Source organism: Miscanthus floridulus, chromosome 17, assembly GCF_019320115.1.
Source record: "Miscanthus floridulus cultivar M001 chromosome 17, ASM1932011v1, whole genome shotgun sequence".
NCBI lineage: Eukaryota > Viridiplantae > Streptophyta > Magnoliopsida > Poales > Poaceae > Miscanthus > Miscanthus floridulus.
Window position 1 is genome coordinate 97,219,617 of NC_089596.1, and position 15,830 is coordinate 97,235,446.

Genomic DNA, 15,830 nt, shown 5'->3' on the forward strand with positions numbered 1-15,830 from the left:
TTGCCTTTTGCCCTGTTACACGATCTGCACGTCCTATATATGGACCTTCCTGTTTCGTCCTTTGCCGTGCAATCAATATCTGCAATCATATCATCTTGTTGCAAAGGGCAAAGGCGCAAGTGCAGTGGTAGGAGTACGTGCTTCTCTCTGCCACTCCATTCGGCTGTGATTTGACCAGCACTATTTTAAGTTTCGAAAATAGCATGAATTCCTAAGGAGTCTATTCTACGATTTTTTGTTTTTATGATCTTTGCCCTCCGATTTGATTTAGAACCTACGATTTTGACCGTCTGTTTGGTCTCGCCTGCAATGCAAATTCCAGGCCGCCGTCGCAACTCCACGGTGGCCGGCCACTGATGTACTAGTCCAATCCAAGGCGTCCACCCATGGCCAGGCGCCGCGAGACTCGGGCTCCATGTGAATTCAAGTTGGTGCGCGTCGTGGAGGTGGAGGTGGATGCTTGGCGGTGGAGGTGGAAGGACAAGGATGCCATGGTCACTGAAGCAGCGAGCAAGAGGGAATGAAGCCGTACGGTCCGGGAGCTGTATACGTGCATAAATATTTTTCGTCTACCAGTAATTGGTAACTGGTTAATTAGCAACGGTGATGATTCTAAAGCTTTTTGAGGCTATCTATGGTTTCTGTTGCATTGCAAATTTGCAATGCTTGCATTCACTCGTGCTCACCAACGCACGCCGCCGGCGCTTTGGTCGCGATGGGGACGGGTGAGCTGCCTGCGACGAGCATGCGCGCGCGGGTGGGGCGCCACGCCGCAGGCCTTGCCGGTTCCCGTTCCCGTGGCGTGGCCCGCGCGCGGGCGGGCGGCGCGGCATGGGCGGTGGGGGCCTGGACGCATGCGGCGTGCACTTCGAGCGACGCGCGCGGCCGGGGATTGGCTCCGTGCCCTCGTCCGTCGTCCCCGTGTGGAGCCAGCCGTGGGGACTGGCGGCCGGCCGGTCCGCTGGCCTGGACGCTAGCTGCTCTCGTTGGATGCATATGGCTGCAGCAGGGTGGCGTGGTCGTCAGCCAGCGCAGGGACGCAGCGGGAGCGCGCTTGCGTGCGTACCCACCCGGTGCCAGAGCAGCGCTCGCCGCTCGGTACATACACGCCGCGGCCGGCCGTGCTGCACCAGCGCCGCTGCCGCATTATGCAGCTGCCACGATGCCAGGGAATACGGGGACGGGGAGGGACATTTCCTGGCCAACACGTACTTCGTGCCATTGCGCGCCGTTAGCGTTAGACCAAACCAAAGCCGTAGTATTTGAGAAGAGAGGAAAAGAGCTTACCTGAACAATGCAACAAATAGCTCTAGTACAGGTTTAGCCGAACAATGCTACAAAGGGCACATAAAACTGATCCACAGCCTCCACTGCATGGATGATGGATCCATAGGACCATAGCGCACTGCACATGACATGTCATTTTGTCGCAAGCAACGCAACTAAAGTTGCAAAAAAACATGCCACATCACATAATAGAACTGAAGAACTCGATCACACAACTGAAATGAGGGCCGGGTCCGGGTTGACAGGCTCGGAGTGGAGACAAACACCCATTAATAAATAAATGCCATGACTCAAGGAAGAACAGTGTTTCAGGGATAAACACAGCCAGTATCGAGTGTCCTCAACGGGGCACACACCAATAAGACATCGGATCATATACAACCGAATATCCATGAAATAGTCTACCAAGTTTTGATGGCTGTTGATAGTCGCATCAGATCATTGTCTTTAAGCAAACAGTTCGGTGCCGCTTTTAATCAATCACCAGCCCATCATACAGGTCGCATCTAATTGTCGTCGTCAAGGACACTTCGACGCCTCTGAATCTGTAAGGCAAACAAGAGTTAACAAAGACTGCTAACTTGTTCTGACAATAAGCCAGTTTATATAGAAGTGTACCCACTGTTGGAGACACGCACAGACGCACAGTAGCTTTGTTCAATATAAGCCAGATGGACCGATGCAAGAATAGTACATGTTCAAAGTTTGATAAATAAAATCCACCATGCTTTACATACCGTAACTTTGGTTTGCTTGCTTGTTTGGGTGTTAATTTGCTCGAGAAGGGAGATAAGTCTTTCTTCAGACACCTATAAACCAAAAAAAGAAGGCAGTAATTTATATGGTTGCTCTATTGAATTCTTGAAGCACCAAAAAGTAGACAAAGGGATCTGTGCTTAACTATTACCTTTTCAGATATTCCACCAGTTTGAGCAGCTCTCAGCAGAACATCCTCCACCCCTCTTGCTTTGTCAGGTTTGACCAAAGCTATGCGGGAAACTGTCAAATTCATGCAAAAATAAGCATTGTATTACACTTCCTTCCTCCACTTCAACTGTTCACACTTTATTTGGAAGATTTATGACTGAATACTTAAATAGTAGCCAAACATATATGCTATTCAGAACATCTATTTCTAACAGTAACAGGCATCTACTTCTGGAACAACAATAACTATTCTAACCCTATGCAGAAACCTAAATTATTCATTCAAGCAAAATATGTCATGATCAACTACAACCAAACATCAACAAACAAATTGAAGTTCAACATGATTAGTATTTTTCGTTTTATTCGTATATTGATGTCACCCAGATACAATTACTTTAAATGTTTATATGAAGTGTTTTGATCAGTGTAGCCCTTCTAGTATTTGTGCTGGTTGCTCTAGATTAGAGACATTTTCATCTTAGACCACATCGTTAGTCACACAAACATAAACAGCATAGAAGATTTTACTAAATAGAGGCCATATCAACCATCTTTTCTAATGAATCAGAAGAGTAAGTTGTTTGAAATGGCAAACATCATCAATAAAATTCCATGCTTAACACCTAGCTTATATTCCAAATATGCATTCTTTTCTTATTTGTTGAAATATCTACATATGATGAGGAAAATTATGCAATGATTCATGAAAGAATACTGGTGATCTCCAACTGTAACAATGTGGACAGAGCAACTGTCCTGTTCTTTTCAGGAATATATACACCCATTGGGTCAGCACACAACTGCTGAAACACATAACAGTTTCACACCAAAGGCTTCTGGCCCTGCTTTATGAAAAGCAAATAACAGCATTCACAGGGAACAACAGCTTACATTGTAGCAGCATGATTACAATCTAAGTGACTTTGCTTAGACTGGAAACCATGACAGCATGATTTGAGGTAACACATAATTGGGCAGGGACCCTAACCACATATCGCTGCTAAACTCTAAACATTCCACTACCAAAGGACAGAAACTAAAATTTAGAAGAGAGAAATTAACAGACTCCAATGATTGCATAGCAAAAGAAATTTTGTAAAGTGTTTCATCCAACTTTTGCAGGTCGACTTGCAGAGCTCCCTAAAAACACATAACAGTTTCCATGCAATGGAGGAAACAACTCGCTAAAAGATGCATCAGCCATTTGAATGTAAATGATTTTAAAAAAAAATGCATTAAGCACATATATACATGACTTCGATAACAAGAACTTACGCCTTTCTCTGGCTTCAGAAGATAATATCTGAGCAAGCATCATCTGTCGGCGTTCCTCAGCTTCCCTGATGGAGAGTTATATTCAAAGACAATTCAGTATTCTCCAGGTTTAACAGAACATAGCTTGAGATGATGAGCTATAGCATGAGAAGATGGTGGAGGAATGGACCATACTGTTTCGCATCTTCCTGAGCTTTTTGTTGGCCCGCATTCTGCTGATTTGCCTAATTAAAAGTTAACATTAGATCAAAAGTCAGTAAACTAAGGAGTACCCAAACAAGCACTTGCATTAGCAAGGAGATCTACATGTGACAGCTTCAACTTATGTCATGGAGTTTGGTATCTTACCCCACCACGCTGTGCCATTAGTTCTTGCATCCTCCTCTGCCTGATAGCTTCCAACTCTGGGTCAGCCTGGCAAACAAAATTATATAATTCCATCAGAAGAAATGCAACAAAAGCATATGGCTGTGGATACTGGATAAAGCACGTCTGAGCATCCTAAATTCCATTGAATTTAAGATATTTTCTTTTTCCTAAAAGACCAAGTTAAACAGAAACATGAAAAGACTTAAGCCAGAAAAAAAAAACAAGTTAACCAATACTGATTTATTTCAACAACTCTGTCAAGGGCGTTCGTTCCCAAGGACGCCGGACCTCGACTACGCAGCTCGTAGTCACGGTCCGTGGTAGCTGGCGGGGTTATTCCCCCTCGCCGTTCCTCGCTGGGCGGGTTATTCCCCCTGACCGGCGGCTTGAGAGAGAGAGAAGGAGGATAGAATAGATGTCAACCTTTCTTCCCTCGTACAAGTATCGATTACAAGGCTTAATAGCCTGCACCTCCAACAGAAAGGAAAACCAATCTCCTAAAGTTTAGGAACACCAACAATCTCTTTCTAACTTAGGCCCTACTTTCCTGATCGGCCTTTCCTATGGCTCGGTTAGCCACTATTGGCGCTAACCTCCCTGGCCAAGCGCTCGGCGCGCTCGGCGGCCCTGCGCACGTCGCGTGTCCGGCGCCTCCGTGAGTAGGGGAGTCCCCACATGACATCTCTCCCCTCCTCGAGAGGCAGCTCGTCCTCGAGCTGGAACTGTGGGTACCTGGCGCGGAAAGCGTCGGCGTCTTCCCACGTGGCTGATGCAGGCGAAGCACCCTTCCACTTGATGAGGACCTGACGGACACCACGCGCCAGTCGCGCTTTGACCGCTTGCTCTGGTTCCGGCACCACGGCACCGTTGCGGACTGGTGGCAGAGGTGGCGGTGCTTGCGGCGGCTCGCCATGGTACTTCTTGAGAAGCCCCACATGAAACACGTCGTGGAGGCGGGCTTGGGGTGGCAGGTCGAGGCGGACAGCGACGTCGTTGAGGAGCTCGACGACGCGGTAGGGGCCGTAGAACTTGGGCTTCAGCTTGCCCGTCGCAGCCGTGGGTAGTGAGGCAGCCGGTCGCTGTCGTAGCCGAAGGAGCGCCCAATCGCCCACATGATAGGTGACCTGACGATGAGCCCGATCATAGTGGCGCTTCTGAACTGCCTGAGCTTGTTCGAGGCGGTGGCGGACGTCCGCGATGAACTCGGCGCGCTCCTCCATGGTTCGAGCCACAGCGGCGACCCGTGTCTCACCCGGCTCGTAGGACCGAATGGACGGGGGGTCCCTGCCGTAGACGACGCGGAACGGCGTGTCGCGCAGCGATGACTGGAAGGCGGTGTTGAAGATGTACTCCGCCCATGGTAGCCAGCGCAGCCAGTCGCGTGGCCGATCACCTGTCAGGCAACGCAAGTACATGACGATCACCCTGTTAGCCGACTCAGACTGCCCATCCGATTGAGGATGGAACGCCGTCGTCATTTGGAGCTTGGTGCCACTCAAACGCATTAGCTCGCGCCAGAAATTGGAGGTGAACACCGTGTCGCGGTCTGACACGATGGACTGCGGAACGCCGTGCAGCCTGACGACGTCAGCGAAGAACGCCTGTGCTACGCTTTCAGCCGAGTACGGGTGTGCCAGGGGTATGAAGTGGCAATACTTGCTGAACCTGTCGACGACCGTGAGGATGACGGACTTGCCCCGAACGCGTGGAAGGGCCTCGACGAAGTCCATGGCAATGTCGGTCCAGACACCTTGCGGCACTGGCAGAGGCATCAGGAGCCCGGCCGGAAGGAGATGCTCCGACTTGTGACGCTGGCACACGGAACAGGCACGCACAAAATCCTGCACCATAGACTTCATATTAGGGAAATGAAAGTCGCGACGGAGCCGGTGTAGGGTGCGCTGGACGCCCTCATGGCCCTCCTCGTGGACAGCCCGCAGGGCCTCTTGCAGCAGGGGCGAGGCCGGCGGAATGTACAGCCGTCCGCTGTACGTGACCAGCCCCTCGGCTAGCGCCCACGGTAGGGCCCGTGTGCCGCCGCGGATCTCCTCCTGGAGCGCGACGAGGGCCGGATTAGTTGTCTGCGCCTGACGCAGCCGCTCCACGAAGTCGAATCGGGGGGCAGACAGCACCAGGACCGCGCCCTCCTCGGGGGTATCCCGACGCGAAAGGGCATCCGCCACCGCGTTCGTGTGCCCTGGCTTGTACTCCACCGCAAAATCGAAGCCCAGAAGCTTGCCGACCCAATGATGCTGTGGAATGGTCGACAACCGCTGATCCAGCAGATACTTGAGGCTGTAGTGGTCGGTCTTGACGGTGAAGCGGCGTCCCCACAAGTACGGTCGCCAGTGGCGAACGGCATGGACCAGGCCAATGAGCTCACGTTCATAGGCGGCGAGAGCTTGATGCCTTGGTGCCACGGGTCGGCTGAAGAATGCAATCGGGTGGCCGTCCTGGACCAGCACCGCCCCGAAGCCGTGCGACGACGCGTCACACTCGACGATGAAGGGCTTGGAGAAGTCCGGCATGGCGAGCACCGGCGCCGAGGTCACCGCATCTTTGAGGGCGACAAAGGCGGCAGAAGCGTCCGCGGACCAAGAAAACCCGTCCTTTTTGAGAAGTGCGGTGAGAGGCGCGGCGATGGTCCCGTAGTTGTGTACAAACTTGCGGTAGTAGCCAGCGAGGCCCAGGAAGCCGCGCACCGCTCGCGCGGACCGCGGCGGCGGCCAGTCCCGCACGGCCTGGAGCTTGGCCGGGTCCATGGCGACGCCCACGGCGGAGACGACGTGGCCGAGGTAAGCGACAGACGAGGCCGCGAAAGCGCACTTGGAGCGCTTGAGGAAGAGCTTGTGGCGCTGTAGCTCGTCGAAGACCGCGCGGAGGTGGCGCAGGTGGTCCGCCCATGTGCGACTGTAAATCAAAATGTCGTCAAAGAACACAAGCACAAAGCGGCGAAGGAACGGCCTGAGGACGTCGTTCATCAACGCCTGGAACGTGGCTGAGGCGTTGCACAGCCCAAACGCCATGACCAGGAACTCGTAGAGCCCGTCGTGGGTCCTGAACGCCGTCTTTTGGATGTCCGCCGGTCGCATTCGAACCTGGTGGTAGCCCGAGCGGAGGTCGAGCTTGGTGAAGTAGCACGCCCCATGGAGCTCGTCCAAGAGCTCATCGACGACGGGGATGGGGAACGCGTCCTTGACAGTGAGCGCGTTGAGCGCCCTGTAGTCGACGCAGAAGCGCCATGACCCGTCCGGTTTCTTGACGAGGAGGACCGGGTTGTGGATGCGGACGGCGTGGCTCAACGGCGGGAGAAGCCCTCCCGTGTAGAGCTGAATGCGTTGGGCCTCCTCCAGCCGACCCGCGCGTGGAAGAAGGGCCTGGAAGCGATTGGAGTACTCCTCCACGGTGCCCGTGCGGCGGCACTCCGAGAGCTCGAAGAGCGGGGCGGAGCGCAGGGGCGGACCGAACCGCAAGTTGAGGAGGTCCCTGAACCGGCCCCATGGCGGCGTGCCCTCGTCTTCTTGCAGCTGAATAAACCACAGCTGGGCAACGTCTTCTAGGTTGTACGACGCCATCCAAACGCGCTCCTCCGCCAAGGTGCGCTGCTGCCGGAAGTACGACTCGCACTTGTTGATGAAGAGCAGCGGGTCGGACTTGCCGTCGTAGCGGGGGAAATCGAGCTTCTGGAACTTGGGGGGCCGATCCAGGTCGCGGGGCCCCTCGGGGTGGCGGCCCGCGCTGTCCGACGACGAAGCCGACTTCTCCTTTAACGCGGCCATGTCGGCCTTCATGGAGGACATCTCCGTCTTGAAGGACTTCAACATCTCGACCACATCGGCGAGGGTGGGCTCTGACATGGTAGGCGACTGGTGTGTGGACGCGGTAGAAGACGTGGGGGACGGTAATGGGTGTGGGTGGGCGGCGGCGGTGGTGGATTGCGAGGACGAGGTGGAAGAGGATCGATGTGACCGTGATACCAGGTTGTCAAGGGCGTTCGTTCCCAAGGACGCCGGACCTCGACTACGCAGCTCGTAGTCACGGTCCGTGGTAGCTGGCGGGGTTATTCCCCCTCGCCGTTCCTCGCTGGGCGGGTTATTCCCCCTGACCGGCGGCTTGAGAGAGAGAGAAGGAGGATAGAATAGATGTCAACCTTTCTTCCCTCGTACAAGTATCGATTACAAGGCTTAATAGCCTGCACCTCCAACAGAAAGGAAAACCAATCTCCTAAAGTTTAGGAACACCAACAATCTCTTTCTAACTTAGGCCCTACTTTCCTGATCGGCCTTTCCTATGGCTCGGTTAGCCACTATTGGCGCTAACCTCCCTGGCCAAGCGCTCGGCGCGCTCGGCGGCCCTGCGCACGTCGCGTGTCCGGCGCCTCCGTGAGTAGGGGAGTCCCCACATGACAAACTCCTAAAGTTCTTATGCAGTTGGGTCATTGATTGCGAGTCAAAATGACAGGGACGCTACCACAAAATATCAGAGAAGTAATCTTTCAAAGGTAAAGGAAGACATGCTGAATTGCTGATATCAGATATGAAGGCACACAAAACATGACAGAAGAGATGGAAGGAACCCTCCAGCTCTAACAAAATGATACCAGATATGAACATATTTTCTTGTTCTTTTGGATGTACATGTGCAAATACACGCCATGAAACATATCAGTATGAGCATCAAAATTACTCAGTCTCAGCACGCTTACATGAGCAGCTCCAAACATCACTCCAGCTCATCTCTAAAGGTAGCTAAACCACTATTTTTTCACCGTTATTCAGCTATTTGCATTTGATAAACCAGAACAATCACAATATTTTCAAAACAGCCTGTTCAGTCTTAAGTGCCAACATATTGGGCGCAGTCCCCCCTCGCGCTTTCTAAGAAATCAGACAACTAAACCAGTAGGCGACGAATCCGAGTGAGGCATTAAGCATAAGAACAGGGATCAGGATAAGTAAGTAATCAAATAACGCAGCACAAAGGGGAATCGCAGATCGCAGCCCATCAGATGCTTAATCTTCCCGCTAAAACACAACTAAAACCCTAAGATTCAAACACAGACAGAAGTCCACAGATCCTCTCAACCAAAGAAACATAGGAATCCGAGCTCCAATCTCACCATCTTGCGCGCGCAGCGGAGATCGCAAGGCTCTTCACTCCGGACCTTCACTTGAGCGGGGACGGCGTCCGCGGCGAGCTGTGGACCTGTGGCAGGCAACAGCGAATCGAGCCCTTTTTTTTTCCTTTCCGCGTGGGTGCAACGCGACCCGTTTTTGCTCTCGCCTTTCCACCCCCAATGTCCAATCTCAGCCGTCCGATCTGAAACCTTTTCTCCACGCCGTCCGATTGGAACATCCGAAAAGATGGCAACGGGAAATTCCCGCGGGGTCCACGTCCCCGAGCGGAGGTTAGCGAAGCTCACCTAGGTCGCCGCAGCCATTGTCGCTCGGACAGGCGAGCAGGCGCTCAGTGCGAGCACTTGTGCGTACAGCCGGCCACCGGCGATGAAGCCGCTGTGTCCCAGATCCGCCGTCACCTGCGAAATTGGGAATCTGGGATGGAGTCCTCGCTGCGACACTGCCTCTTTGTGCTCGTGTGCGTCGTTGCTGCGGCACTCGGTGGCCGGTGTGCGGTCGCTGCGTGGGACTTCAATCGTCGTGTTTCGCGGTTTCAGGACTCCGAGCATCGATTTCGCAACAATAACGCTCCAGACTCTTGATTTTACATTATGTGTATTTTCTCCGTTGTGTAGTATTCCTTCGTGTATTTGTCACCTCAATGCACTTTTTGCCCTTTGGATGTTTTGCCGTGCTGCTCAGTACTTTGCCGCTCGTACGTAGGTGACCCGTGCCTTGGCTGCTGGTACGTGCTCATACGTACGCCTGGACGCTCGCCCTTGGCAGGCAGGCAAGCAGGTCGCCGCCGCCGCCGCCGCCGCCGCCGCCCCTGGGATGCCTGGCTGGGCGGCTGGGCGCGACACGGCTGTTGGCAGTCCTTCGGCATCCGGCGCGGCCAGGCTAGACACAGCCGCAGCCAGGCCTGGGGCGGGCGCGGCCACAACTGGAGCGGGCGCAGCCAGGCCTGCAAAGGGCGCGGCCAGCCCTAGGGCCGCCGCGGCCAATTCCGAAGCGTCCGGCGCGGCCTCTGGAGCGGGCGCGGCCATGTCGCGAGTGGGCGCGGCCAGGCCAAGGTCGTCCGATCCTTCCATGGCTGCCGCATCTCCGTCGAGGCGGGTCGCGAAGGGAAGGGCGGCACGACTTCGTATGATCGGGCTAGGGCGAACAAGAGATCAGGGACACGTCAATTACACACAAGGGCAAATACGTCCATCAAGGTCACAAATACACGGACAAATACCACAGAAGAGAGAAAATACATATAATGTCAAAAAAATCAAGAGTTCAAGGGTTATTTTTGCGAAGTCGACATTTCTATGCAATTTTCTCGGTGCTGCGAGGTGGGGAGTGTGAATGCGCTGTGTTGACGGCGGAGGCGATGCACGTGAGAGAAAGTTACGCACCTAGCTCTTAGTGGGCCTAATGGCTAATGGGCTTTTACTTTGCTTGTGCTTCATTTGGGCCAAAGGGATCGGGGGACAGGGATCAGGACTGTCGTGCCCAGGATTTTTAAATTTTTGTCATCGTTACGGATGACACTCCTTCGTTTACCAGCTTTATGCGTGGTCCTACATAATTGTCATCGCAAAACAGTGAACCATCTACGTTTTTGCCATTTTTCTGACATGACACGCCAGCGTGGCAGTGAGCCTGGGAAGGCCTGCCGAGTATGCGAAATGACCTATTTACCCCTACAGCTTCTCTCTCCACTCGCTGATGTGTGGACCCCACACGTTAGGTTCATCTTCAACCTCACACCATCACCACACAGAGAGGGAAGGGGGAACTCGTGCAGTCCCGCTCGCGCTGCTGCCCCTCCTCGACCTCCGGTATGCCTCGCTGAAACGCGTGCTCTGCCATGCTCCCGTTCGGCAACAGGATCTGCACCCACTCGCTGTCGCCCCTTTCGCGAGGCGTGCGGAGTTCGCCCTACCAGATTACGCCGCGGTCGCTCTCGCCGAAATTCGTCGTGATTCAGAGCTTCAAGACACGACTACCAAATAAGTACGGCTCCTGCCACACTCGCTCGGTGCTCTTGGGCTCTGCCTATTCACCATCTCTGCTATGGCAATGGAAGAGCTCGACGAGTTCGAGGTGCTGTGGGCGGAGACCTGCTACACGCACAAAGCCGTCGTCGCCTAGCTCGTCACCTATGCCAGTGCAGGCGGCGCAGCCACCCGACGCGCTCGCAGCGCGCTCTCGGCTCGTGGACATGCCCTGCCCCAAGGCTGACCGCTCCTGCGCATTTGCTGCTATCAGCCGGCTGGCGGCAGTCGAAGGAGGCAGAACCGGCGACGTGGACGTTGCGGGCATCCATTGGCCCGCCGTCGAGTGACCTACGCCATCTCCATGACTCCGTGCTCTGGATGACCGGCTTCATTGAAGGATGACGTCACAGCGCGTCGGGTGCATGGTGCTGGTGTAGCTTGATTTTTACTAGCCCCTCGCGGTCAAATTAAATGGACCGGCGCGTGATACAGCGGGCGGTCCGGCAAGTCATGCCGGAGGTCGAGGAGGGGCAGCAACGCGGCCGGGGCTGCACGAGCTCCTTGCCTTCCCTCTCAGGGTGATGGCTGGAGGTTGAAGACAAAGACGTTAGCGAGTAGAGGGAGAGAAGCACCAATGTAAATAGGTAATTTCGCATGCTCCGTAGGCCTTCTTAGGCTCACTGTCACGTTAGCGTGCCATGTCAGTAAAAATGGTAAAAATATAGGAGGTTCACTATTTATGATCGCAATTGTACAAGCGCGTATAAAACTGACACGTCATCCATTTGAGACAAAAAAAAAAGTTTAAAATCCCGTCGGGAAAGGATTATTTCCATTTCCACCCTCGCACCGCATCCACCGCGCCGCCGCGAGAGAGAGGAGGACCGGAGGACGAGGGTTTCCGATGGAGAACGGCGAGGAGACGTTCGCCTCCCCCACCGCCGCCGCCGCGGACTTCGAGTTCTCCACCAACGGCGGGGACGGCACGCCCAAGCTCCACGACGCGGCGGACGAGATCGAGGCCCTCCGCGCGGCGAAGCGCGACCTGGAGGAGAAGCTCGATGCCGTGGGCCACGAGAACCGGTTCCTGTCCTCCGAGTCCCGCCGCCTCGAGGTCCTCGTGTCCCAGGCCCGCGAGGAGGTCGCCGCCGCCGAGCAAGACGCCGCCACCAACGAGAGCGAGGCCGCCACGCTCCGCGCCGAGGTCGAGCGCCTCCAGGGCCTACTCGAGGCGGAGAAGGCTAGCCATGAGGGGGAGATGCGCAGGGGCGCAGGGCTCGGTGACCAGCTGCAGACCGCGTACCTGGAGAAGGCCGCCCTCGAGGAGGAGATCGAGACCCTGAAGGGTTCCGCCGCTGCCGATGGCAAGAGCAGGGAAGAGGAGGAATGTGTTTCGGTTGCTGCCAGGGCCGGGACGCCTAAGGATGAGGGCGTGGTGCCTCCCGTACTGGTGGCTGCCGCGGCTGCTGGAGCAGCTGCCACGGCTGCCATCGCAGTGGTCTTGCTCAACCTCAAGAGGTAATCTGGTGGTCCGATGCGCGGGAAGTTTTGATCTGCTGCTATGGCCTATATGAGAATGGGTTGTCCGTTTTGTCGTGGTACTAGTGTTACTGGACTCAGTAGTAGTATCTTTACTATCAGTTGGATAATAGATTAGAGCGACCTATATCGCAAGTACCTTTACTTTCTGCAGTTTTCCATGCTAATAAGAGTTGTGAACACAAATGAGAGAGATAGTTGAGTTCTGGTATGTTCTTTTGAAGTTGCACCTAATTCCAGACTTCGAATTATTATGACTTGGATGGTTTGTACTGTTATGTCTCGTGTCTCTGGTTGTTATCTTTGTTTGTGAAGTCTATGTGGTGGAGATGTTGATGGCTCAGAATCAGGGTGCGTTGTCACTGGGGTTAATAGCTTCTGGTTGGCTATTTGACTCGGCAATAGCGAGGCTGTGGATTGGTGTGCCCAGAAAGTGCTGTTGATCATACCAATTTTCTTGCGACATTTGTTGTTAGTCTTTTCAGGTGATCGATGAGCAAGGATGCTACTTTGTTTAGTGGATGCCTGGAGATGTTTTTTAATTGCAAATTTGAAATATGAATGATTGTTTGCATGTCTCTTACTGCTTGATGCTTGTAGAGACATTTGTTGAATAATATGCTGACTGCTAGTCTATATCGCTACTAGTAATTAAAGATGTGTTGACCTTAATGGATTATCAAATGGATATATTTTGCGCATCTATGAATTTGTTATTGAGGATCCATGACTTTGTTAGCTGGGTTATTGCTAGGTGACTTTTAATATTGATTACTATCGAGATATTAACTAATGTCTGCCTCTTCTTTATAAGTGAAGTTTGTACCTTGATTGGTGTTCCTCAGCAAAACATTGATGCTTCTGCAATTGCTCTTAGGTTGAGATTAATTGGTGAGAGAAATAAATAGACATTACAAGCTTCATGGAGTCATTGTTAAGTTAGCAAATGTACTAAGTAATATTGTTCAGTTAAAGAGGTAGTGGTCACTATATATTTAAGTACTTTCAGTGGTTAGCAATTTAGTTCAAAGAGCTAAAACTCTGCACAATCTCTTATGAGCTCAGGTAATTGGAAGATACTTTGACCAGCACCTGATTGTTGTTTGTCATTCATTCTGTAAAGATATCAACTAGCAGTATCGTGTATTGGCTGAAACAGCAAACTCTGTTTTTGTTGCTTTACTAGAATTATTGGTGGGTTTTGTTTCAGAGTCATGTGGACGCTGTAACCACTGTATTTAGTATGATGTTATTGTGTTTGAGATTTGAGATGAAAAGCTTGTTACTGTGTTTGAGATTTGAGATGAAAAGCTGTAGAAGTTTAGCATCCCTTGCATTTAAGCTAGGCAGCATATCAGTCTATACCACTTTTTAATATTGATCAACTGGTTTGGATACCCCCTTAACCATAAGGTTTGATGTAACATGTTTGCCTAGCCCTGTTTGGATATCCAATAGGCAGTTAGTCAGGTATGTCTGTTCCATTGGCAATTGGCATGCGCCCTTTTGCTTGTAGATAAAAGTTATATGGGGCTACCTATTGCTCCAGGCATTTTTTGCCAATTATCACCTGTGGGTTTGCGACTGAACTGAGTGCATATTACTTAAAAGAATAGGTGGAAGTATAACCGAGCACTTCTAGCTTCAACGATTCGATCTGCACCTGATTGATGCCTGTGGTTATCCATTCGTCAAGTGTGTGTACACGTATCATATTGGTGCAACTCCTTGTGTAAAACAAGAAACCATGTGGCTTGTCTGTTTGTGGAGCACTGTAACTTATTGGTGGAGTCTATCTTATTCTGTCCATTTCCTATCCAGTGGTTTTCATTGGGATGTTACTATATTTGTGATGTGAAGCAGTACAGATTTAGTGATTAAGTTAAATAGCAGAGAATCAGCCTGGATTTGAGTTCTTCGGTCAACTTATCTTATTGGCAACCATCTTTGTCTAGCTTGGTTCTGTTTTATATCTTAATAAGTTCCATGGGCATGTTCTTATATTATTGATAAACTAGCAAACATGCCCGTGCGTTGCAACGGTTATAAAAAAATATCAAATCATATTCGCTTCATCTTGTTACACAACTACAGCGTCCGTGACATCTTAATTTGCCTCTTTAGTATTAGATATAGATAGCTATGTAATTTTAATATCTTATTAAAATCGGTTTTCACATGTCATCCCTTGTTGAAAGTTGCGCTGGTATATTCGGATAGCTTAGATATTTGCACTGATATGTGCGGACAGCTTGGAGAAACATTTCTTTTGATTAGATTAGGCGACAAACTGCTCAAGATTTTAATTTTTGGTTGGATTATTTAGGCCATCAGCTAATTATTCATGTTATAATAATAATTTATTCTTCTTAACTAAAACCAACAACTTAGCAATAAAGCTATTTGTTTATTAAGTAAGGTTCAAAACTTCAAAGACCCCTTGTATTTATTAGTTTTTTTGTCTTTATAAGAAAAACCAAAGTTATTTCATCAAGAGATAAAAAACAAAAAATAAAAACACAAAAAGGGCAGCACGACAAAGGAAAGTCACTCGACATCACCAGGAGGTGGGGCAGCACTTTTCTTGAGACCACATATGGGACCCAACCTACGAGCGGGAGAAGAAATAAAGAGAAACGGGGCGGGGGGAGGGGGGCGGAGACAACAGCGGTGATTAGGCTGGACGAAAATTTAGAGATGGCATAAATTTTGTCTTTTTATTATTAGGTATAGATAACTAGCTGCCTACACAAGCTATTTGTATCAGGGCATGCTCAAATGCCATTTTCTTAGTGGCGGTTATCTCTTTGTGCTTTTTGTTGATGGTAGAAGATATGTGGTGTCAGGAAAACGTGATGGATGGTAGATTTTTGGACGGTTGGACGATTGGAAGTGGACTTTGCGTCCATTCCTAATCAAGTGCCTCGGCAGTAGATTTCTGTGTTGGCTTTGGTAAAAAAAAAAAAAAAACTTGGCCTGCGGTGGGCAGACAGCCCCGTAGTTTTTGCGCTAGGAAGAAGACATCTCACGCAGGCCGATAAAATCCCGAATGTTCCGCCCTCACACAAGGGCCTGTAACCCTGTGAGTGGGCCGGACATACGAGGGTTTTTTTTCCTGCACAAACTACGCATTACCGCAGCTGTGCCCACGGCAACCGGGAATTGAACTCCGACCACGGCTTTCCCATGACGGGGACGGAACCACTCGAGCTAGCTCGCTCGCTGTGTTGGCTTTGGTAGACGTTAGGTTGCATATTGGACAGCGCGATTAGTTCCGATAGTTCTAATTTTTGCCAGATAATTATCATTTTTTGTCTGATTAGTT

The 15,830-nt window shown here is 51.4% G+C and overlaps 3 protein-coding genes across 3 annotated transcripts; 1 reads left to right on the forward strand and 2 right to left on the reverse strand.

Moving 5' to 3' along the window:
• Positions 1–1,540: 1,540 nt before the first annotated feature.
• LOC136517819 (uncharacterized) lies at positions 1,541–9,131 on the reverse strand. Its single transcript, XM_066511467.1, has 7 exons — positions 8,981–9,131; positions 3,841–3,906; positions 3,667–3,716; positions 3,493–3,557; positions 2,195–2,286; positions 2,025–2,096; positions 1,541–1,832 (listed from the first exon to the last, which is right to left on the reverse strand). Exons 1-7 carry the CDS (start codon positions 8,981–8,983, stop codon positions 1,794–1,796), a joined length of 387 nt encoding a protein of 128 aa, XP_066367564.1. The 5' UTR covers positions 8,984–9,131; the 3' UTR covers positions 1,541–1,793.
• A 545-nt stretch (positions 9,132–9,676) lies between these two features.
• LOC136516045 (uncharacterized) lies at positions 9,677–10,069 on the reverse strand. The gene has a single exon (XM_066509458.1). It carries the CDS (start codon positions 10,067–10,069, stop codon positions 9,677–9,679), a length of 393 nt encoding a protein of 130 aa, XP_066365555.1.
• Positions 10,070–11,795: 1,726 nt separating this feature from the next.
• Positions 11,796–12,783, forward strand: LOC136518174 (uncharacterized). The gene has a single exon (XM_066511837.1). The coding sequence runs from the start codon at positions 11,871–11,873 to the stop codon at positions 12,486–12,488; it is 618 nt and encodes a 205-aa protein (XP_066367934.1). The 5' UTR covers positions 11,796–11,870; the 3' UTR covers positions 12,489–12,783.
• The last annotated feature ends 3,047 nt before the right edge of the window (positions 12,784–15,830 follow it).